Source organism: Orycteropus afer, unplaced genomic scaffold, assembly GCF_000298275.1.
Source record: "Orycteropus afer afer isolate SDZICR_OR568_19922 unplaced genomic scaffold, OryAfe1.0 scaffold00131, whole genome shotgun sequence".
Lineage (NCBI taxonomy): Eukaryota > Metazoa > Chordata > Mammalia > Tubulidentata > Orycteropodidae > Orycteropus > Orycteropus afer.
The window spans coordinates 8,091,852-8,117,664 of NW_006921718.1; the positions used below are offsets into that span (position 1 = coordinate 8,091,852).

General features: G+C 41.0%; 1 protein-coding gene across 1 annotated transcript in view; it reads right to left on the reverse strand.

Annotated features, from left to right (window-relative positions):
- CRIM1 (cysteine rich transmembrane BMP regulator 1) overlaps window positions 1–25,801 on the reverse strand; it is a 287,524-nt gene extending 261,723 nt beyond the window's left edge. Inside the window, exon 1 of the mRNA XM_007945075.2 lies at window positions 25,456–25,801. Coding sequence (XP_007943266.1) covers window positions 25,456–25,786 — 331 coding nt within the window. The 5' untranslated portion in view covers window positions 25,787–25,801. The remainder of the gene's footprint in view (window positions 1–25,455) is intronic.
- Window positions 25,802–25,813: the final 12 nt, after the last annotated feature.

Genomic DNA, 25,813 nt, shown 5'->3' on the forward strand with positions numbered 1-25,813 from the left:
GGAAGGTTGGGCAATCCTACTTCCATAGTGATAACTGCCTCGGAAACCCAAGGAGGGGTCGCTAGGAGTCGGGGCCGACTCTATGGCAAATAACAACAACAACAGTAATATTAGTGGTAGTATTATTGTCATTTTACAGATGAACACTAAGGCAGAGGTCAAGTAGCTTTGCCAGGGTCAGACACCAAGCAAGGCTGGACTGTCTACCTCAGAGTCTGAATTCCCCTTAGCACACAATATTGCCTCTCATTAATAAAATGCACTTCTCCTTAAGAAATTTATAATCTAAATTTCTCCTGAGGAAATCATTTCCTCTGAGCAAGTTTCCTTGAGATTGCATCCCTAACAGTCCCTGAAGAAACAGAAGTAAGTGTGGGTGCTACCCATACAAAAAAAAAAAAAAACCACACTGCTATCAAGTCAATTCTGACTCAGTGCATCCAAAGGACAGACTAGAACTGCCACATAGGGTTTCCAAGGCTATAAATCTTTACAGAAACAGATTGCTACATCTTTCTTCTATGGAGCAAATAGTGGGTTTGAACCACTGACCTTCTGGTTAGCAGCCTAGTGCTTAACTACTATACCACCCGGGTGGGTAAAATGTTCCAAGACTGGGGTCACTCAGACTGGGAAGCAACCAATAGGGCTGAGGAAGCAAGGCCACAGTGCTGAGAATGAGGCTACTGCCACAGGTGCAGGCAAGTTAGGTACCCTGTAGTGAAGGAAGTCATGGTCAGGGCTGGCTGGGCAGTATCCTCAAGTCCCTGACAGTAGAGAGCGCCTGTGTGCAGGACTGGGGGATGGACAAGGGCAGTAGCTGGTTGGATGTGGGCTCCCTGGGCCCTCAAGGGTGAATACAAGGAGAAGGGTCTCAGAACCTCCTCAGGAGAAATCAGCCACTAACCTGTAAAGGAGAGGGGAGGCAGGGCTCAGGAGCTGCTGCTCTGCCTTCTTTTGTGGACTAGAGATAATGATGCACAAGTACACTGAGCCACAACTCCCAAATCCTGTAACTCCACCCCCAAATGCTATATGCTTTCAGTATTTGCATAATCGCATCGCTATTTAAAAAAAGAAAGAAAGAAAAGAATTCTCACATCAGTCAGGTAGTTATTTGAATTCAAATTCAGAAAGGAAAGAAACAAAATCACTGTGGTTGGTACATCTGAGGAGATTCCCTACACGCCCACTAAATAAGATCCAGACACTAAGCTTCACCCCTTGGAAGCACCAACACGGAGAGGTAAAAGTGTGAAGCAGCTGTAAACAAATGCATCCACTGTTTACCCCGGCAAGAACCTTTGCATCTGCAACCTCCTTCAAACTATATTTATGCCTTCTCCCACAGTCTCACATCCCAACAGCCAGAAATAAACCGAGGGCTCTCAAAACCGAACCTTTTCTCCACCCCCTCATGTGCACTGGGCTGAGTGCCACCACTCTGTAAGCAAGTCAACACTGCCCAGCTATAGTCTATCAATACTCACTGTTTAAACATTTCACCTGAAAGCACAGCTTACGCTCTACCCAAAGGCTCTAATATCTGCCATTCACCAAGAAAGATGCAATCAATTTCATTAAAAATTGCTGTAAACATTCATAATCACATTCCTAATAAAGCTTCCAAAAGAAAGCAATCAGTTTTAGTTGATAATAAAGATCAACTGATTGACAATTAATTGCATAGTATTAGAAACAACCTATTGATTCCCATTTGTAAATTAAGTTTTACAAACTGGTCACAAAAAAAGGAGATACAAGTTATCTGCTGGGTCAAAGAAAGTCCCAGGCCCCCCAGGTCCTCTTTGCAGACTCTCTCTCCAGTGGCCGTCAGCTTTCCTATACCTCTTTTTTCATCTTCAAGATGCAATTTCAGCATATATTGGGGAAGGGAAGGACATGTTTTTTGGTTACTGATGTTGAATATAAACTCTGTGCTTTAATTTTTTAAAAGTTTACATACTTATGCTAAGTTTAGTTAAGGTTATTATCCCCAGGTATAGCCAAAACTCCCCAAATATCCACTGTTAAACTGTTCATTTTGATGTGGTTTCACCTACAAATTACATTTGCAGTATAAAGCATGCCCCTTTATTTTAATATCCTGAGCAATAAAGTATTTGCTAAATTCCAGTTATGCATATGTATCACTTTGCTATATGCTGTGGCTTAAGGTAGTCTAAATGTGGGCTTTCTCCAACCAACAATCAATTAAGTAAACGTGTAGTGTTTTCTGGATTGAATTTTTCGTAGTATTTGAATTATAAATTTTCAAATAATAACTTACTATTAAAAAGGTGACTGACATTTTATCTTTCTTTTGATAATCCAGAAAGCACTTAAAATTTATATAAAATATATCTGAAGCTTGGTGATTTGATTTTTTTCATACTGTTTGTGTAACTGGTTTTAAATAATTTGCTTTTTTAAAAAAAAAATAAAGATTATACAAGAAAATCTGAAATATTACAACATGCTATATATATATCTGGTGGCACAGTGCCTAACCATAAGGCTGGCGGTTCAAACCCACCAGCCACTCCTAGGAAGGAAGACTGGGCAATCTACTTCCATTGAGATACCACTCAGAGACCAAGGAGTGGTCGCTATGAGTCAGATCCTACTCAACAGCAGTTGAGTTTGGTTTTTTTTTTTTTAATATATACCTTTTGAGTATGAAACCAGTATCCAGTAGTGAAAACTACTAATATTACAATGCATTACTAAAAAAGCAACGGGAGCTCTGATAGCATAGTTGGTTGAAGTGGCTAAGGCACTTGACTGCTAACCAGAAGGCTGACGGTTCAAACCCACCAGCCACTCCTAGGAAGGAAGGTTGGGCAATCTACTTCTGTAGTGATACTGCCTCGGAAACCCAAGGAGGGGTCGCTATGAGTCAGGTCCCACTCAACAGCACATAACAACAACAAAAAGCAACAGAATTAAAATGTCTCTACTCATGGGCTGGCTATTTGCACAAAGCCTACAAATCATTACTCCACCATTTTAAAGCTTTAAATGACTTTAGAGACAACACAGTTCTGCTGGTAGCAAGTACTAAACAATCAAAAGCCACAGGAAACCCTGGATACAAAGGAACTGTTGCACAGGGGAGGAGACTAGTCCTTGAGTAGGATCCTCAGTAAAGGGAGATGACACAATCATAATCATCACCTTGGAGAGTTGAGGCACCCAAGGAAAATAAAATCCATTATGGCTACAAAAAGCTTTCTCTACAAATTCACCTGGAATAACATTTTCTTAACTCTTATATTTAGAACAACGGCATTCTGTCTAATTGTTTCTATTCTCTAATTCCCAAACTGTCTAGTGAAGTTATGCTGCCTTTATAGTAATTTTCTTTAAAAGAAGAAGGTGGGCCCAAACAATCTTTGGCCCTAGCACACGTAGCTGGTATGGGAATTAAAATAGAAGAGAAAGAATCTAGATAATATCTTTCTGAGTGACCACTGGTCTCTTTTTACAAAACCAGGCTCTTTCCCACATGCAGCTAAGCTCCAAGGGAATCTCTAAGGATGAAAAGTTCTAAGGAATTTCTGTCTCAGTCCTTCTTTGGTGGTCTACCTTCTGACACATGGCATGGGCAAGACACAAACAACAAACCTGATGAACACCTTAACAGGAACAAGATGCCCACAGCTTTATGTAAGCTGCTAGGAGACAATCTGTATTTATTTATTTATTTTTATAAATTAATTAATGATGGCCAGAGGCTGGTAGGGCTGTGTGTGTGTGTGTGTGTGTGTGTGTGTGTAAACTTTGCTACTGGAATCAAAGGTATCCAACAGCTGCCAATTAGAAGAAAACACTACCATTATCACAGAAGAATGAACAGAGAGAGACCATTAGGGCAAAAACATGACCCTGTGAGGAAACTTGCTTACTTACGTGCATGCTGTGTATATAGATGTATGCACAAATTAAGTGATGTGTGCACAGTTGCCCACTGTAATGATACATTTTTCCACAGTCATTAAAAAAAAAAAAAAAAAACAGGCAGAAAGAAAATATCCTTGTTTCCATTAACTGTAAATCACCTGCAGACTCAGGGACCCTTCCCAGTGCCATTCCATCAGTCTACTGACTCCTCTGCAAAAAGGCTGTCTTTCCTTAGGCCACTGACCACTTCATTTCTACACTTCTGCACATGTATCACTGCTAAATGCTATAGTTTAACAAAGGCTAAACAGGCACTCTCTCCAAATAACAATCAAAAAGCTCTATCTGCTATTTCTCTACCATAAACATGACTTTTTCTCCCCAAATGCAGTCTCCAAGTCTAGCTGTAAGCACGATGGGCCACAGATTTTTCCCACATAGCTCTGAGAAGTTCACCTTGGGACTCAGGACAGCTATTTGTATAGCTGAAAATGGTACTTGCTGGTTACATTTCACATGCACTTCAGCAAGTTCTCTCCTTTCAGGAAGTATATTTTTCAGTTACAAAGAGTGTTTACCTTGGCTTACAACTTGATGGGGCCACTCCCTCTACTCCCTCCTCCAACTAAGTTTCCCAGTCCTCTGCCTTCATTCATTTATTCTATTAAATTCTGAGGGAAAATGTGCTAGTCCAGCAGCAAGCACAGCTCCAAGTCTTTCTCCAACCACCTGAAACAAACTGAGGGGTCACAGGTTTTGAGATACACATCCCTGATGTAAACAGTATTGCCATCAAGTCAAATATTCCTTCTGCTGACTAAATTCAAAGAAGGCAATGCTCAAAGGAAAATGCACTTGCCCCTGATGTCACGGAGATGATTTTTAAACATTCAACAGTAATGAAAGCATATAAAAGTTAAACATATATTTTAAGAGAGTTACACGGAAAATCACTGGTAAATCCATAAAACCTTACCTTGCTCAGGATCTTCACTTACAAGTTTACTTTGCTATCAGTTTCAGGTTCTCTTCCTCCCACTTCTCAAAACTTTTATAACAACAAATGGTGATCAATAAAAAGTTGTAAACTGAGCTACTGGGAAAGCCACCAACCATGAGACTCACATTATCAACAGTTACCATCAGGTATGAGACAAACATCTTAAATGGGGGAAAGCTGGAGGGACATGCCATAGTAAAGACACCAAAATGAAACCTGCTCTAAGAACACAGGCTCGCTATGCATCTTCATTAAAGAGTTATGAGCTTATATGCAGGATAATGTTATGTATATGCCTAATGATTGTGTATACGTTATCATGGCATAACCTTTAGTAGTTGAAAAGCTTGGTGCTAAATGTTATCACTTTAAGACTGTCATTTTCTGTTGCACTCTTTAGTGTCTAAATACCTTACTCTGTCTTAATTTGTAAACCACATTTAAGACTTTTAGGAAAAACAAACAGTTCAAACAGTGCCAAAGTTAAAACACCACCACACTACTAAATAACAAGTTAGGAATCTAGTCACTCGTCATCAAAAATTCCTTAGTCCCTGAAGTCATAGAGTTTGGAGTAAATCCAAAAATGGGATTTTGCTTTCCTAAATTCCTTATACTGCATTCCTATGGACTTCCTGTTCGGACCAGTGTGAGGCATTTTTATTATTCACAGCCACACATTTCCACACTCATGTTGCCGGCTTAGGATTACTTTCCTCCAAGAAGTTGTTGCTATGTGCCGTCAAGTCGGATCCGACTCATAGCGACCCCTCCTTGGGTTCCGAGGCAAGATCCTACAAGTAGATTGCCCCATCTTCCTTCCAAGGAGTGGCTGGTGGGTTTGAACCACAAGCCTTCTGGTTAGCAGTCAAGTGCCTTAGACACTATGCTACCAGAGCTCCTCCTCAAAGAAGTAGTGCAGTTAAATTCCTTAGGACATTTGGAAATCACCTGAAGCTGTAAGTATCACAGATTTTGTCATTCACTGTTCACAGCACTCTCAGATCTGATAAACGTTTGTTAAATTAAACTCCTCTCTAATGAGTCACAACATACATGTTTGACACACAACCCTGGATTGCTTTATTACCATCAAGTATTTCTATGGTGACCTGAAGCATGTCTATTAAATAATTCATAATCATTTACCAGTTACTATTTACAAGCAGCAGATCACCATAGTATCCCAAGTGCTCAATGTAACAAATCCCTGATGGTATAAGGAGCAGGTTACAAAGCAGCCACCCACGAGAAAGATTCTCATGAGATGATGAAGAGGTGGTGATAAATGACACCTTTATGAACAACTGGCAAGAAGAAAAGTTCTCAAAAATAAAATTTATCTTTAAATATTTGCCAAAATGAATACAGCTGAACCTAACCCATCATCAAAAAAACCACCAATAAAAGCAAATAAAAATCTATTCTAAGAATGATTTGGGATGAAAGGTTCAGTTAACCAGCCTGAGCTTCCTTCTACAATGATACAACTGACTTTGCCCTGGGATTCTCAACAGATTGTCATTTGTTTCAGTTCTCCACAGTGCAAACAGTACTGATGGAAAAGTTTCTGTATAACATCTTCCATGACCTTGAGTCTAGATTTAGTCAACAAATATTCATTGAGTTCTTCCTGCATGCCAAGTGCTAGGATAACACAATCCTGGCACTCAAGTGGCTACAATGAGGCAGGGAGACAAAAATGTGCACACCAACACAATGTGAAAACTGCTAGAATAAGGAAAGGGGAGAGTGTTATTTCTGGGAGCAAGGGGGATGGCATTACTTTTTCCTGGACAGGATAGGAAGACTTGATAAAGGAAGGAGTGTAAGCGGGTAAGGTTTGAAGAATGAGAATACATTCTGAAAAATGTAAAGACAACTTGGGAGAATCTAAAAGCTGACACCACGCCCAATATCCAGCAATAGCCCTTGGCCCCAAACCTTTGGTTGTACTAGATACTAGATGGTGTGTATTAAAATGACTCAGAAAATGCTCACCTTCTTCACATATATCTTCTGAGTTCTCAAAAGGTCTTTGTCTGAGATAAATTTGAAATAAAGTTGGAAAACTTAAAATTTCAGGATCAAGATAGTCAGGTCCTGAATTTTGGAATCTAATTTTCACTTACCTAGGAGCTCTGGTAGCGTAGTGCCTAAGGTACTTGACAGCTAACCAGAAGACTGGCGGTTCAAATCCACCAGCCGCTCCTCGGAAAGAAGGCTGGACAATCTACTTCCATAGGGATACCGCCTTGGAAACCCAAGGAGGGGTCACTATGAGTCAGGTCCAACTCAAGGGCACATAACAACAACAGGAGCTCTGGTGGTATAGTACCTAAGGCATTTGACTGCTAAGGAGAAGGCTGGTGGTTCAACCCCACTAGCCACTCCTCAGAAGGAAGGTTGGGCAATCTACTTCCACAGAGATACCACCTCGGAAATCCAAGGAGGGGTCACTACAAGTCGAATCGACTCCAGGGCAGTGAGTTTAGTTTGTTTTTTTTTTAATGGGCTTTTGGTAATAACATGCAAATTACTAAAGCCTGTTGGAAGACAAATGCTTATAAAAAGAAAAGTTAGAATTATTATATGAAATACATTCCCTCTAAAGAAAAAACTTCACTGTTCTTTAACCAGTAGTCATTCTTTAATTATTCCTTCTTTTTTAGCTCCTAATACCTTCTACTTTTCCATTCTCTCAAGATATATTATCATCCAAACATTCTTGACTCAAGGACATATGCTTATATATTCACACACAGTTTAAAAAATATATACATTGACTATTTTCAGTGCCAATCGTAGCTGTAATTATATATTTCTTTTGGACATGTTTTATGTTATTAAACCATGTAAACATTTTATCTCCCTCAAGTTTTCCAGTTGGCAGAGAATCTTTGCTTTTCCCCTCCTCTTTCCAAAAGATCTAATACAATTTCCTGAATAGATAGTTAATAAAATTGTTGCTGAAGGCTCACCTTTTCCCAGCAAAGTCTTTGAAAATAATTTCATCTCCTTCCAACAAAACAAACTTCTGGCTTCTTTCATTTTGCTTATTTCCCTACAGAGGTCTTCTACTTCTCACCGTCTATTTCTGTCTTTCATTTCCGCTATTGCATCCAAAATTCTCATGTAAGGTCAAAAACTATGTTTAATGATAATCTACTGCAAATCATTCTACATTACCTTAAAGATAACAAAATGCGTCCCAAAGATCAAGAAATAAAATAAATAATTTTCCTGAGCTCCATTTGCCCACTACTAACAGCTCAATTAGCCAGGTGGTTTAAAAGCCAAAGGATTCTATTTTTTTTTTCCTCCCAAATAAATAAAACAATGTAAAACCTTTACTTATGAAGAAATCATTTTCAGTTTCCTGACTGTTTACAGAGTAGATATTACATTTGTTGCTTCAAGCTGGGGAGTTGTTTTCAACAGATCTATAATATAATACAAGGTATTATTTGCCTATGTTGTGTTCTCAGTAACTGAAAATACATATACACATCAGCAAGTACCCACATTCAAATATATAAAGTTCACTACATCTTGAAAGAAGAAATTATCTTAGCTTCCTGTCTTTCAAAGATACTTCTGTAACTGTATCCATTCAGAGGCCCAGCTGCTATGCTGTAGTCCTGGGCACATCCTTTTAGGTCAGCATGTCTACGCCAACCTTGTAAAGATCCTTGTATCACTTTCTAACCCACAGTATTATACTCTAGTGTCAAAGAAATCTGATGTCCTGGCAAACACTCTCCCCCTAATCATTTCTACAAAACTCCTCTTTCACCATCCTGGCACAGTAAACAACATTATTGAATAGCTCCTCATGGAGATTTGACACCTGGCACCAGCTTCTGTTAATGACTGCATTACCAATAGATGGAGAGGTACAAGTAACCATGCTGGAAGAATGTGGAGGCAAATGGAAAGAAAGCATGCCATTCCAATGGCTTCTAGGGCCCTTGATATCCAGCCTGCTCTGGGCCTTGTCAGGGATTCACCAGCAAAAGAAGGCCAAAACCAGTGTAGAGATGTGGGGTAAGACAGGTACCCAATTGAGCCCCTAGCTCAGTCTCTGAGGTAGCACACTCTGACTCCTTCCACAGGGAGAAGGGCTAGACTGGGCATTCAGATTCTCATTACAGCCGATACAGCTTAAAGGTTCTTATGCCAAGCAAACAAAAGAAAGCCAAATAAAGACTTATTTATATACGAAAGATGAGTAAAAGAGAACCTATCTTAGGCAAAAGCTCAGGTTAGTAAATCAACACCACCCATCCCTCAATGGCTATTTCCGTGGGCCACTACTTTAGTTATCCAGAAATCTAGCCTGGAAGAGAGATGATAAGATCTGCAACAGGATTTGACTTCTGATATCATCTTTAAAAAAAAGAAAGGCAGGGCAAGCCACAGTACTATACGAAGTATTTTCTTCTAAACAATATAAAACGTTTACTCAGTTATTAGCAATTTATAGCAGTTGTACGTGTTGTTGTTATGTGCCTACTCATAGCGAACCCTCCTTAGGTTTCCTATGGAAGTAGATTGCCCAACCTTCCTTCCAAGAAGTGGCTGGTGGGCTTGAACCGCCAGCCTTCAGATTAGCAGTCAAGTGCCTTAGGCACTACGCTCCACAGTTTTACATATTTGAGAAAAAAAATCTCAGGGTAAAAAGTGAAATATTATAGAAAATTAAAATTAAATTCGTTCATATTGCTAGGGATTGGTGGCGTAGGTAATTGAATTGAAAGTGAGAATGATGGAAGAGATCTACATAATAATTAGCTGTTGAGTTTTCTCCTGTCAAATACTCCCAAATGGAGTATTTAGCATTCAGCAGACTTAATAACGAATAAATGCCCGACTGGAATTAACTAGCACCTCATTCTGGAAGGCTGCTCTTGGCGAAAATGTGATATCCACAAGGCAAAGCAAGTTTATAGCTGATGTATGTTGGAGGCTGTGCTCAAGCGTCTCTTTCTTTAGTATAATATATGTTAGATCAAGCTTCACAGTCACTCCACCTAACCTTGCTCAAGGCCTTGCCACTGGACAACATGCAAATGAATGGTGACGTTTCTAGACACCAAGAGATAACCTTCTGAACTTCAAGTTGGCCTGTGCTTCAAATACACTTAGAGAGGATCTGCTGTCACACACACATGCAGAATTTCCTGGTCCCACACTCAGTGACAGCTGGGCTTAGGGAACTGGTGGAGCCTGCAGCCTATCCCTCTTCAGGGACTCATCCCTTTCACTCCCCCAATATGAGATGCTAAAGTGCCACGTTAAGCCAGCAATTACCCTTTTCATGCACTATAACTGTTGTCTCTTTAAATTCAGTGTGCTCTTTAAGAAAACTGCTTGCCCGGTCTACTGGGAAACTCCCTGGCAAGTGAAAACAGCAGCAAAGGTAAAGGAATGCTGAGAATTTGGCTGTTGCCTGCAGTATTAGGAAGAATAGCAATTATTCAACTCTCTTCTAGTGTCAGAGGCAGAAATGAATTTGGGCAAGTTTTGGCCTGTCTTCGCTCAAGCTTCTCCCTTTGCAGTATTTGTCACCTACCTACTTCACAGCTGTAGTAATTAATGCAGTGAATAAGAAAATGGAGAAAGAGTAAAGGCAATAGGCCAGGACCGACATAAAAAAAGACACATAGGTGTACTTTGAATCTCTACTAGGCCACAGTTAATAGGGTTTAAAGATCACAGGCATTTAAAAGAGATGTCACTAACTTCCTGATAAAAATGTTTTGTGTCTCCACTGCCTCACAATAAATAAAAATAACTACAGAAAACTCTTGATCTTTTCCTGTAAGCCCTTTTGTCACAGCACTTGGCAAAGAGTCATGTAGACACTACCACTTTTTCCTTCCCGGGCTCTACAAAGACAAGGTAATATTTGACTCTGCCCAGCACTTCTAGATAATAAAAACATAGATCTTATGACCAGAAGGGCCTTAAGATAGCATCTGACTCAGTTCCCCTGCCCTCAGGTAAGTAACTATTTAATTCCCTTCTGACAGATTAAGGAGGAGCTCTGGTGGCGTAGTGCCTAAGCCATATGACTGCTAACCAGAAGGCTGGTGGTTCAAACCCACTAGCCACTCCTCGGAAGGAAGGTTGGGCAATCTACTTCCGTAGTGATACTGCCTTAGAACTAGATGGCAGTAGGTGAAGATAAGTTGAGGGAGATTTATCTAAGTCACCGAGATATTCAGGAATGAAGAGGGATCCAGAAGCAACAGCTATTTTTTCTCCTCTATCAGGCCATTCTCTTCTACAAGAATTTTATGACATTTACCTGTTTGAGCAGTTTTAAATCCTTTCTGAAACAAACTATTTTGATTAAAATATAGAACTTTATTTGGCCTTTCATTTTTATGTCATATATAACAGTAATAAAATTTCCTAAAATTTGCCTGAAATGTAACAACGAATGGGTCTAGAAAGCATAGAGCAAATCCATTTTTTTTTCCATTTAAAAACTCTTCTATTTTGGCTTTCAGAGATAAAAGCATCTAAAACTCGTCCCCATTTCCTCACTCAGAATGTAAATACCTATACCTATTTAAAAAAAAAAAAAAAAGCTTCCAATGATGGAAAGTGAGGAAAGCAATGTGAAGGTTTTCAAGTTCAGCATTTGACAAGATAATGGAATGTTCTTCCTCTGTAGAATTATAAACACATATTCTGATGGGATGGAGCTCATACATCCTGTAAAAAAGATTCCTCACCCATTATAAGGATTTAAATGGTTCAACTAATTCTTTGTTGTTGTTGTCATGTGCCGTGGAGTAGGACCAACTCATAGCGACCCTTCCTTGGGTTTCTGAGGCAGTATCGCTACAGAAGTAGATGGCCCAATTCTTGTAATTAAAGTCTAATTCACATCAAACTTTTTCAAGGTAGGTTTGCCTTATTTTGGCAGATTGTTCAGAGTCTTTAAAAGAGGTGTATCATAACTACAATACTGAGATGCCTTGCATTTATCACAGATGTGAAACATTATGCTTGTGGCCTTTGTATAAGAAGCTAAATAAGTTACCTCTACTAGACTGGATTCTACAGGCTCAGGTTTCAACAGCCCTGCCAGAAATTCCTTTCTGTTTTGAATCTGAGATGTTTGTTTATGGTTTTTGTTTTGAAATGCTAAATAAGACAGGCACAGTCTCTAGTTACAGCCTATATCTTTTTTGTTTTTCTTTTTCCTTTGCCATAGCCATAGTAGCTGGTTGCTATGGACTTAGCTAAAATTTCAAGAGTAGACTCTTCATTCTCTTCTCAAAAACTTAAAATGTAAAATGACAACACCCTTAAACATAACTGACACTTAATTTTCTTTCTTATATGTTCATAAGATAAATGTTCCCAGGATATTTCAAGGTAGGGTGCTATTTTTCGATTTGACTAACATATATATTTAAAAGAAACTCTCAAAATATTTTTGAAGGGTTTTTTTTTTTCTTTTTCACTTTGCTTATAGGTTTGTTTGTAGGTTTTAAGTCTGAATACCAGCACTCTTGATAAAGGACAGGGGCACTACAATAGTAGGTATTAAAAGAGTTTCTGGAAAGAAATTCAATTTCTGCTGTGTGATAATGAGGATTGGCTGTCAAGAAGAAAAAGAAGTTGTAAACTACTGAGGCCAAGGATTGTATTATCAAATCCTTTTTCCTTGTTCTACAATAGCCAACCCAAAGCGTTCACCTTTTGAGTCCTCAACCAGTATTTACAAGACAAAAATGATACTTATATCCAGGCATGAAGAAAGAGACACAGTTGAGAATATGCTGTTCTGCGTAAAATGGAACCACAACTACACTAGGTACACTAAAGAGACATGAATGTCAGATATTTTAATGCTAGGTATTCTGCCTTACTACAAAAATTATCTAGAGTAATCACAAAGAAAATCCTCCATAAACTTGTAGCATTAGTCCACATGAAAGACACATGGGATTACATAAAACAATGTAGGCGAACTCCAGTCCTCACAACCATCTCCTGCTCACTGATTTGGGAATCCAAGCCCTCCTGATTTTTCAATCTAGCCAGGCCTGCTTCTTTCCATAGCTCAGTGACCCCAACTTTCCCTTGGGTCCTACATCTTTTATCTTTTTTTTTTTTTTTCTCTTGCCATAGCCACAGTAGCTGGTTGCTATGGACTTAAATAAAATTTCAAAAGAGTAGACTCTCCTAGCGTCTCCAATGTCTCAGGTGATGTGTAGAAGCACACAAAGCAATTATAACAACAAAACAAAATTTAATTCACTTTCATTACACTACATGCCACCAATATTAAAATATGTCACCTCTTAAAAATTACTGATTTGAAATAGCTCTCAGGAAGTGAGGATTCAAACCACAAAATCAAGCAAATGTTCACATTCTGCTGAAACTCCAGAAGGGCTGATGATTACAGTCAGCCTGGATCAAAGCGAGTGTTTTCTTGGTCCAGAGTCCAAGACTTGGACTTGGCCGCTCCTTGTTCTCAGTACTTCACAGCCTTTCTTTCTACTCTGACATACATCTGAAATCAAACTTCTCTTAGTCCTCTATTAGCCTGGCTAAGTGCACAGGAAGTTTGATTGTATACACGAAGTATATATGTATGTAAAGAAAGATAACAAATAAGAAAATGAGACAGTGAGGACACTAGGAAAGAAATTAGAATATTATCTTTCTTAAAATTTCTTTTGTAGCAAGAATCGTACTAAGCATCACACACACACACACAATAATTACGTACTTATATATACAACATGTATATCCATATATACATATGTTGTTGTTTTGTTATTTTACTTGACAAAAAGCTATTAATATTTACTTGATACCAAACCCAAATCCTATCATCCAGTCAACACCAGTTCCCAGTGACCCTACAGGAAAAAGTAGAACTGGCCCACAGAGTTTCCAAAACTATAGTCTTAGAAAAGTAGACTGCCACAGCTTTCTCCCATGGAGGAGCTGGTGGTTCAAACTGCCGACTTTTAGATTAGCAGCCTAATGCCTAACCACTGCACCACCAGGGCTCCTTATTTACTTGATATAATGTTATTAATAGTCCAGTTTCACAGATGAGGAAACTGAGGTCAGAAAAAACTAAGCAAGATGATCTCACAATTAAAAAATAACAGAGCTGAGATGTGAATGTAGGTTTGTCTAGGCCAAAGGCCTATATTCATTCTTCTAAAACATTTTACACAAGAGGAGCAGAAAAGAGGAAGGAGAGGAGACCTTCAGGTCTGCTTACTGCTGCACTACCCAGTAAATCCATCCTGGTAGTCGGAGTTCAAGAGCACTGTTGGCTCAAGTGGTTAAAAGCACTCAGCTGCTAACCAAAAGGTCAGTGGTTTGAACCCACGAGCTGCTCTGCAGGAAGATTAACCAAAACAAAAAACCAAACTCACTGCCATCAAGTCAGTTCCGACTCACAGCAACCCCCTTTGGGTTTCCGAGGCAGTAAATCTTTACAGAAACAGATTGCTCCATCTTCCTTCCAAAGAGTGGCTGGTGGGTTTGAAGTGTCCACCTTATGGTTAGCAGTTAAATGCCTCAGACACTGCACCAGAGCCTCAGAAACCCTATGGGGTAGTTTTATGCTGTTGTATGGGGTTGCGATGAGTTGGAATAGCCTTGACGGCAGCGGGATAGATGGAGTCAGAGTTCGAGTTACTGCTCCTCTTGGGGGTTCCTGAGATCCTCAGCGCTTCCATCTCTCAGATCTTAATAATACTGAAAGTTAACTGTCTTGGGCTAGAATGGCTTATCTCAGTTTTCATTATTTACCATTAAACCATGACCTCTGTGAAAGCAAGGACTTTACTTATTTTGGTTGAAAAATTATTATAACAGCAGCTAACATTTGGGAGCTCTGGTGGAGTAGTGCCTAAGGCATGTGACTGCTAACCAGAAGGCTTGTGGTTCAAACCCACCAACCACTCCTCAGAAGGAAGGTTGGGCAATCTACTTCCACAGAGATACCGCCTTGGAAACCCAAGGAGGGGTTGTTATGAGTCTAATCGACTTGACAGCAATAAGTTTGTTTGTTTTTCTTCCCCTGGAGCTAACATTTATCCAGTCTCCATACATGCCACACTCTGTGTTACCTGATTCAGTCATACTTCCTTTTTATTACTTAAAGTGTGGTCCAAGGACCAATAGCATCCACATCACCCAAATGATGGTTTGAAATGCAGGATCTCAGGATGATCCAGACCTACTGAATCAGAATGTGCACTTTAACAAGAACCCCAGGTGATTTGCACACACATTAAAATTTCAAAGGCATAGTTTTATCTCATTCACAGCACACCTAAACCTAAAACCAAACCAAACTCACTGCTGTCCAGTGAGATCCAATACACAGCGACCCCTCCTTGGGTTTCCGAGGCAGTATCACTATAGAAGGAAATTGCCTCATCTTCCTTCTGAGGGGTGGCTGGTGGGTTTGAACTGCCAGCCCTCTGGTTAGCACTCAAATGCCTTAGGGACTACGCTACCTGAACTCTATCCCTTTTTACAGAGAGGGAATTGAGTCTCAGAGAGGCTGAGTGGTATCATTGCCATATAGCAGAGACCAAGCCCAGAGCTGATGTAGTAGGTGAAAAGATGGCAGGGAAATAGGTAGGGCGAAAAAGAGGGTGGAGAAGTAGATTGGTTTTGCCTTGTTTTTAGAAGCTACCCATGGAGGTGAGTTGTTGAAGCTATTTCCTTACCTCAAGCCAGCTAGGACTAGGCCCAGTAGTGACCATTCCAAGAGCTAGAAGGAAAATCTTCTTCTAAAATATGATGTGATGGAAAAAGTATATTATCCCCAAGTGAGGTATTAGCCCAAGATACATAGTTAAATGTAGAACTCCTAAGACAATGCAATAAATTACAGATTTCTTATTTATTTTACCCAAAATACACAAATTTTGTAGAAATTATTTACACAAGGTACGACAAATGGGCATTAGGAGGAGGGGTGATGATTAACCTCAGTGGCCTTATGTAACTTTTTGTTTGTTTGTTTGTTTACTCTCATACATATGTGGTGCTGAGAAAGAAAGGGAGGGATCTGAACCTGGGTTTTGACCTGGTTTGAAAGGTTCAGTCAAGGCTAAAGGAAACAAGGCAGTGTAAGTGTTGCCAAGAAATCAAATCTCGTGTGTGTGTGTGTGGGGGGGGGGGATGGTATTCTGACCTGCCCTGCAAACAGGCAGTCATGCCCTACTCAAAGACAACAGCCAACTACATCACTTTAAACGTGTGCCAACCACACACACGTGGGGCACCACTACCTGTTTCCGTCTCCAGTCAAAATTTGCTCTCAAGACATTTGGTTACTATTCAACACTTAGGCTGCCATTGTTTCCATCAGCTATAACTGAACCATTTTGAACCGGTTCAAGACCTGGGTTGCACTCAATTAACAATTCACTCGTTTTCTAAGAGCCCAAATTCCTTAATCGCCCCCCCAAAAAAAACACTCATTGACATCAAGTCGATTCCAACTCACAGTGACCCCCTTTGGGTTTCCAAGGCAGTAAATCTTTATGGAAGTAGATTGCCTAGTCTTCCTTCTGTGGAATGGCTGGTGGGTCTGAACCACCAGCCTTCCAGTTAGCAGTCAAATGCCTTAGGCACTATGCCACCAGAGCTCCGTGAAAGCAAGACTGAGCAATCTAATTCCATAAAGATTTACCACCCAATGGGGGTGGCTATCAGTCAGAATCAACTCAATGGCAGTGGGTTTGGTTTTTAAATTCCTTAATTATTGATGATCAATTACTCAGGTAGATGAAGATTAAGAAGAAGAAGGGAATAAACTCCTATCACTTACATGAGTTAGTAGCTTTGTTGTTACTAAATATTTACCACATGCCAGTCACTTTTCTAAGTGTTCACATGAATTCACTCATTGTATTACATTATATACATGTTTGCTTCACCAAATATATATTATAGCAACCCTACTATTAACCCCACTATACTCAAGAGAAAACTGAGACTCACAGAAGCTGAATAAAGATTTGACCCCAGAAACCAAGTTCCCAGCTATTAAACTCTTCAAACAGTACATAAGTATTTCACGTGGAGAATTAACTGGGAATAGAGAGAGGTAAGAAATTGAGACCTATTCATTTTGCAACTAACAAGCAAATGGGAGCTTTTTCTGATTTTTTTTTTTTTTTTTTAATATGGGCCCAAAATGAATGTTTATAGTTCAATGTTTACCTTGAAGGAATTCTGAAATTTAGGTATATTGAACTACTCCTCTGTCCCTAAGACTAAGGAGGTCTTGCCTAAGCACAAAACTTTTCAATGTGTTAGCTAACTGGCCAGGGCAAGTCCCAGAGGTCGAGCAGGGGAAAGTCGCTTTTTTGGGACACCTTTCAGTCCACTGCCTATACCCATCAGTCTAGTAGAACAAGCTAGAACAAAGACAAAATCACTATCAAAAGGCAACTTGCCATTTTGAAGCATAGCTAGTAAAGCATTAAGAATGCAACCTCATTCTTAGGTCTTGGGAACATCATGATATGCATTTGCACAGGTTCTAAGAAGAACAGGTTGGATGCCCTCCCCTACCAAAAAGAATGAGATCCTACTCATAGTTTCAGACATACTTCAAATTCTAATTCCCTTATTAGGCTTTGCCATCAGAGCCTGAATAAATCATCTCAGGTTCTCTGATTCATAGAAAAAATTTTATCTACATCTCATTCACCAACTAATCATATACAGACTTAGAAAATCACCTTTATTCAGCTTGAACTTATAATTACTATGTAGATCTTTTATAGTCTGTCTTATCTCCCTATCATGATTTAAAGCACACAAAAAGTATAAGGAACACATGTGAAAGGGGTCCCCAAGTTCCCCAACTGCCCCTGAGCCCCAGCAGAAGGCCTTGTGCAGACTGAAGATCAATGAGTGAGTGATTGATATCTATGCAAAGACAAGTCAGGTCTTTGAAAACGCAGCTTTGGAAAATACAACCCCTGAGAAGGAAGGCTTTTAGCTTATTTTTCACGCATGCTTGGCTAATCTACTGTTTTTTCCTCAATTAATTAAATGAGATCTACTATCTCCAAAATCCAGAAACCAATGTGCCATAAGGAACACAGTGTTACAGGAACCTGCTTCACCAAACATATTTACCCTGAATTCATTTTATCACCTCCTATTCTAGCGTATTTACACACTAAGGCAGCACTGTCATCTCTCATGTTGATGTCGTAATCTGAGAAACATTAAACACACCCACATTTTTTAGGAATTTCACAATTAATGTCTGGAATGTGTTTTGGATTACTCTTCAAAGGATGATAACATTGCCCTAAGATGAATTCGGTATTTTTCCCTTCTCTCATTCATCATTCTTCACTCTTCCCACACTATTATAATTTTAGGGGTCATGTTTTATCAGCTTTCCCAAGCTTTATAATGCCTGGACCCTGCATTTCCAAGCCGTTCATTCATCCATCCACATTCTCACATCTTAATCAAGCCACACAAAACACAAAAACCTGTCCCAAGTCACAAAATACCACCTACAGCTGGACATAATGCCCACAACCTAAGGACTGTTACAGTTTTCCTCATAAATTGACTGCTCACAACTGTACTGTCAACATATTGTTTATAAATTCTCCTAGTCACTGGTTAACATGTATTAATGGATACAAGTATTTCTAGACTTGCTATTTTTGCCTTTCTGATAATATGCAATTCATTTACCTCATACCAAATGTATTATGAGGCTAGACTCCTCAAAAACAGTGAGAATTCTGTAAGCTTGACAGTCAACACTGAAGGTCACCAAGTCCTGTCATTTGTATATGTGCAGTAAATAGTCTCCCTATGTTTTGTCAATATTTACTTTCAGGAGGGACTAATTATTTCCTTGTTTACTTATATTGGTTTCTCTTCTCCTATCTTATATTAACATAACTTTATAAGCCCTCTACTTGCTTCTTTCATGAAAAATGAAATACATTACTCAAAAAAGAAAGGCAAGAGCCCTGGAAGTTTTAATTTCTCTAACTCCAGTAGAGGAGTATTAACTTTCCCTTTCCTTTCCTCTGTTTGATTAGTAAAAATAAAATGCATGCACTTTTAACTCCAAGTCCCATTACAGGATGAGGAGGGTAGTTCCACATGGCTGTGCACAACTCAATGTTTTTTGCACTATCTAGCCTCTTGTAAATGAGCTCTGATGCTGCAGTGCCTTAAGCATGTGACCGCTAACCAGAAGGTTGGTGCTTCAAACCCACCAGTTGTTCCATGGGAGGAAGATGGGGCAATCTATTTCCATAAAGATTTACAGCCTCGGATACCCAAAGGGGGTCCCTATGAGTTGAAACTGACTCATGGCAGTTAATTTTTCAGATTTTTCATCTCCTGTAATCTCCTACCTAGAGTCTCACATCAGATCCTCCCACATTTCCTTTCTAAAAGCCATCATCTCCACTGACTGTCTTGTAGTGATGGGGGTGGGGGAGAGAATATAATCTTCTAATGGCAACCATTTTAGGGGAAAAATATCTAACAACTCTGTTATTGGCTGCAAGTAACCAGTAACCAACTGCTCTCAAGTCAATTCTGATCCATGCAAAGCCCATGTGTGTCAGAGTAGAACAGTGCCCCATAGGGTTTTCAATGGCTGATTTTTCAGAAGTCGATGGCCAGACCTTTCTTTCAAGGCACCTCTAGGTGGTGGCATAGTGCCTAAGGCATCTGACTTCTAACCAGAAGGCTGGCGGTTCAAACCCACCAGCCACTCCTCAGAAGGAAGACTGGGCAATCTACTTCTGTAGTGATACCACCTCAGAAACCCAAGTAGGGGTTCACTATGAGTCAGATCCACTCGACGGCAGTGAATTTGGTTTTTTTTTTTTTTTGGTTTTCTAGGTGGACTAGGAGCTCTGGTAGCATAGTGCCTAAGGCACTTGACTGCTAACCAGAAGGCTGGCAGTTCAAACCCACCACTCGAAAGTAAGGTTGGGCAATCTACTTCCGTAGTGATACTGCCTCAGAAACCCAAGGAGGGGTCGCTATGAGTCCAGTCCAACTCCAAGGCACATAACAACAACAACAGGTGGACTAGAATCTCCAACCTTTGAGTTAGCAGCTGAGAGTGTTAACAATTTGCTCCACCCAGGGACTCTTATTGCTATAAGGACCCACCTACAAATAGTTGTCCTACTCACCACCCCATGAAAAGCAGGTGGAAGAAAAAGTTAAAATACCTGGGGAAAATAAAAGAAAGCTTGTGTTCTGAAAGTGGCAGTTTTTAGATTGCAGTGGTGAAAATCATGGAAAGTTAAGTTAGGTAAAGATGAAGCCATTGAGTAAATATCCCCTGAGGAAAAGTTGGTGCTTATCTGCAACTGTCTGGACAGAAGTAAGGCAACAAACTTCTCAGAGCAGAGCAACTCAATAGTATCTACTCAGTTCCAAATCACTCTATCTCCTAAGCTGCCAAACTCCAGCCATCATCTGCTATTTTATTACTCAGAGAGAGAAGGCTGGCATGGCATGCACCCCCTACCTTACCACACCCCTTAAAGAAGCAAACAGACTATTCCACACAGAAAAGCATGAGCCTCACCCCCTTATCTCAAAACATCATTCTCAGCTGTCCCAAGAAACATTCCTTCTAGAAAATCTCACTTCAGTAGTACTTTAAAACCTTTTATCTGTGATCTCCCAAAGAAGTTTCCCATCCAGTCGTCTTACTCAGGAGTTCAGAATCCAAACTCGTTTCTCTAGCTTCTAGGCTATTTCCCTGGATGTAGGCAGCATGGGCAAACAACAGTCCAGTTAGGACATTATTATCAAGGGCAACAGTAAGACTTAGCAGATGAGTGGAAACAGGAAAGGGACCTGTGCTTTCTAGAGGACAAAGTATGATTTTTAGATTGAGAGAGCAAAGAATATCGTAGGTACTTGGCTCCACACTCGCTTTTTTAAACACACACTAAGGGACCAAAAAAAAAAATCCACACTCACTGCTGTCGAGTTGGATCCGACTCATAGTAACCCCTCCTTGGTTTCCAAGGGGATATCACTACAGAAGTAGATTGCCCAGTCTTCCTTCTGAGGAGCAGTAGGTGGGTTTGAACTGCTAGCCTTCTGGTTAGCAGTCAAATGCCTTATGCACTATGCCACTAGAACTCCTACCCAAAGGGAAGAAGAAAGGAAAAGAAGAAGGAAGGAGGAAAGGAAGGAGAAAAGAAGGCAGGATAATTAAATTAGGATCTATTTAAAAATCTAAGCTATCCTGTAAAGAAACACAAATGTACATCTCACTTGGTTCCTAAGACTTACAATTCATCACACTGTTTACGTTTTCAGTATATATTTTTTTTCTTCAATGCTTTCTATGAACAGAAAGGAGTTTTCACCCATTTATTCCACACATATTTACTGAGAGCCCACTATGTGCCAACAGACTTTAAAAACCTAAAGCAATGAGACATACGTTGGAAGAGTCGATTTCTGTCCCTGATTTATGCAACTCACTTTGTTAACTGCAGTTAAAACATTATTTTCTTTTTCACAAAGCCAGTATGAGGAATAACACAAATAAAACTACTGCAAGTTGGCAAATACAGCAATGTAATTTATATTTAAATTACATCATTGAAAGCATGTAGATTAATCATGATAATATTTCCATACTATACAATATATTTTTTCAACATAGCCAATTAAATAAGTTTACAAAAGAGTTTTCATTAATAGATACAACCAGTAGGGGTCATTTTAGTGCAAAAATTGCAGCATAAGAGACTTCACGTTTGGGAAAAAAAACTGGCATTGAGTTGATTCAAACGCACAGTGACCCTATAGGGCAGAGTAGAACTGCCCTTTGGGTTTCTAAGGCTGTAATCTTTTTCCTGAAGAGCAGCTGGTGGCTTCAAACTGCTGACGTTATAGTTAGCAGCCAAGTACTTTAACCATGCACCACAACCAGGGCTCCTTTTTACATGAATAAACTGTGTCAATTCTTCTTCATGTTAGTTATGATACTCATGCTTCAGCATGAGACTTTCTGAAAAAAACGGGAAAGGAGGGAGACACTAGCCATTGAGAAATTTCAATGGATGGATGGCTTTTATGTGGCCTTTCTTACCACAGTCTTTTAACTCCCCAAAAAAAGATTAGGTGGAATTATGCAAATGTGGTGTTAGTGGTCCATGAAAGGTATTAAATAGCTTGCTAATAATGCAAATAATGCCCATGGCATCTTTGTGGGGGGTGGTACCATGCAATTAAGATGTATAGAACCCTAACAAGAGAATTAATCTGTTTTGGCTTTTAAGCCACTAGGCTTAAAATGAGTCATTCCAGAACCAGACAGGGGGAACTTCACTACCGCAAAGAAGATATGGGAACAGAGCATATCCTTTGGACCTGGAGTTCCTGTGCTGAGAACCTCCTAAACCCAGGAGACAGAGAACTGTAACACTGGAGATGTGAGAGCAGTGAAGAACTGGCAGCAGCTGAACCAGGTGACCAGCAGGCAACATCAGAATGGGCTTCCCAGCTCAGAATGAGAGCTGAGCTACTGTGAGCAGGAGGCCTACTGACAGAGTAGAGCGCCTCTGGGCAGAGCTAGGTTTGCTGACCCATGGAGATAACAAAACTGAGTGCCTTTGAGCAGGGACTTTCTGGCTGAGTAAACTTCCCAGACACTTATTGGAGGAGATGAAGAGCTCTGCAACACTTGCCAGCAGAGGCCAGGCAGAGAGGCTGAGGGCCATATAGAGGCCTGCCTACCGCCACAGTGGCCAAGAGGCTGTCCTAAGCAAAGAACTGTATCCTGAGTGATCTTAATCCTGAATTGTAACCTGTTATTTCCCAATTAAACTGTATAATCATAAGTATTGTCTGTGAGTACTGTGTGGCCACTGCAAGAAATTATCGAACACAGCAGAGAAGTAGAGAGCTCCATGGAAGGGACAGCTAGTGTCAGAACTGGTAAAAAGGTTGGAGAGAGGAGGCTTTTCTTACTTCAGCCTCATAGGAATCAGCCTCTCTCTGATGTTGATAGGGATTCTCTCCTCCCCCTCTGAAAGTTAGAGGCTCTAAGGCCCTGCCAAGCCATTGTTACATAAAGTAACAGAAAAACAAGAGAAAGTCAGCACCTTCTAGATAGTTAGTGACATATAAAGATTCTCTGATTCTTAAAAAGAAAAAGTAAAGAAGAAAAGCTACTCAGCTTATTTTTTTTTCCCATAAACCTTGTAGCAAAGTGAAAATATTTGAAATTTTAGACACATGGCTAAAAGTATCTGTCTAAATCCAGCCATCCTATCATACATGCCAGGTAACAACACTCTTTCTATCTTCAGTTTCATTAATTTAGGATACAACTTGAGTCCTGCTTTTAGAATCCGAAACAAATGCCCTGACTTTTGGTAGCTGAAAACAGTCCTGCTAAATGAAAAGTGTTGCCAGAGAACACTAATTGAGATATAATCATGTCAGCATGCCTTCCAAGCATTTTCAAGGCTAACACCAAGTGCATGGGGTGTTACCAGAAGAAAAGAAGCTATGAGGGATAGCATCATTTCAGAGGAATGAAAGGCTCACCGACAACTGCCAAAATAACTCCATACTGTGACCCAGGAAAATGCTGCCAAAACACTTGATTACTGTAAATGTTCCCTTAGCTCCCCCATTTCCTTCACCAGACGTGTTAAGAAGAAACAAAACAAGGGTTAGAATCAGAACCTCTAGAAGTCCTTGTCAGAGTAGTTTCTATTGCATTTAACCGTTTTTTCCTTGTTACTTGTTCTTTTTTCGATTTATGGGGAGGCTGGGTTAAATATGTTAATACACTCAAAGTGGCAAAATTCCAAGTCCATTCCTTTAGCCTAGGTCAATCAGAATTCCCAAAATCAAGCTTATAATACTGTTACCAGAAGCTAAGATGACAGGAAATTTTCTGGATATGAGAAATAAAGACATGTTATGAGACTTAACACCAGGTGAGAGGCTTTTGCACTTCAGGCAAATGAACTCTTTCTGAACCTAATGTCTTAAGGATGCATCAGTGCATGTCCCTTCCATCTGAGAACAGGTTCCTTCACTCATTACTGCCCACTAGCTTCCAAACCAGAAAGCCCTCCTGGATTTTACAGAACTGTCGAAACTCCAAGAACTGCAGGTGTAAATAAATGTGTGTACATATTTAAATAGAATCACAAAATTTAAACCTTTTAAGAGATAAAAAAAGGTTGCCATCCCCTTTTCCATTATCCCAGTACAATAAATAATGACATTTTCTTTGTCACATATTCACATATTCACAAAAGCAGCACACACACATACAAAAATGCTTCAGAATAAACCTCTCACTGGTCTCCTAGGTGCTTGCTAGAGTAGCAAGGAAGGAACTCGGGGCAGAGGGCGCCGCTCCCCATAAATAACAATGCTGTCTTCTGCTCATTCACCAGAATGCCCCGGAAAAGCATCACGGCCGTCAGCCAAAGCTGGGATTCCACTTTTTCTTCTGCTCACTGAGTCCTACCCCTTAGCCAGATGTTAAAAAGAAGAAAAAAATCTCACAGCCCCTCTCTAAACGCCAATCAGACCAGGCACCCCGAAGGCCGAGGAAGGCAGGACTGAAGGCCAAGATCCACCAACAGACGCTCTCGCAACGAGGGAGGCAACACTAATCTAATCTCCTTCTCCCTCCCTTAGTCAACACCGCGATGCACACAATGCATAGTGGAGAAACCAGCAGAACAATCATCGCTGTCAAACATGCAAAAAGAAGGAACCTGCAACACGACTGGAAACGCGAATGTCTGACCTTAAAAAGCATCCACTAACAGAAACAACTTTTCCCTCCCAGGTGCAATTCTTCCAACCCTCATCCCCCCCCCCCTTTTTCCTTTCAGGACAGAAATCCTTTGAGCGTTTTCAATAGGCAAATAAATGAGTAACCACCGTATGTAACTTCCCCTGGGCTGACATATTCCGGAGCTGAAACTGATTTATATGCGGAGGAGGAGAAAAACGGTAAAGGAAGAGCGCAGGGAAAAATAATGAAAGAGTCACACTGGGATGGTGCGCTGGAGACACAGCTCCTTCGTCAATACACAAAATGGACTTTCGTGGACCATTCCACACTGCGCTAGTGCGGGAAGGGGGGCCGCAGCCGGACGCCCCCAAGGGCCCGCAGGCAGTTCCGCAGTGCCCCCCACCCCCGCATTCCCACCCTGGGCCACAAGACCAGGCCATCCAGCTACAGCCGGAATGGCCCCATGTGTGCATGTGTTTGCCGGGTCAGGGAAGACCCCAAATTCGCCCTCTCCCACCCACAAAATCCAACCCGCGGCGGGCCAAGAGTTGAGGGGAGTAGTGAGCGGGAAGGAACACGCGGAGGGCGCTCTCCCGGGGGCGGCGGCCGCCCCTCCTCCCGCGGAGCCCTCTCTCCTCTGTAAAGTCTCGGCCAAACTTTGTTCTGCGCAGCTAGCGCCGAGGGGGCGGCGCGGGCCAGGTGGGAGGGGGCCCGCGGCGGGCGGCCGTACCTTCGCAGACGCCCACTTCGTATTCAGTGATGGAGTCGCCATTGAGCGGGGGGCGGATGACACAGCGCAGCCCCCGGTCGCAGGCTCCGTGAAGCCCGTAGGCGCCGCCGCAGCTCTCGTTCCTCTGGCGGGCGCACATGTAGCAGCAGCCGCAGACGCCCTGCACGATGCTTCCAGGGCAGCTCCTGGGTTCCTCGCACTTGGATTCGTCGCAGGGCAGGCAGACCAGCGCCCGGGTGCCGGAGCGCGCCAGCAGCAGCAGCAGCCCCAGCAGCGAGACCAGGAGGTGCCCGCAGCCGGCCAGCCCCCTGCCCCCCGCCACCAAGTACATCCTCCTGCGCCGCCGCCTCCTCCTCGC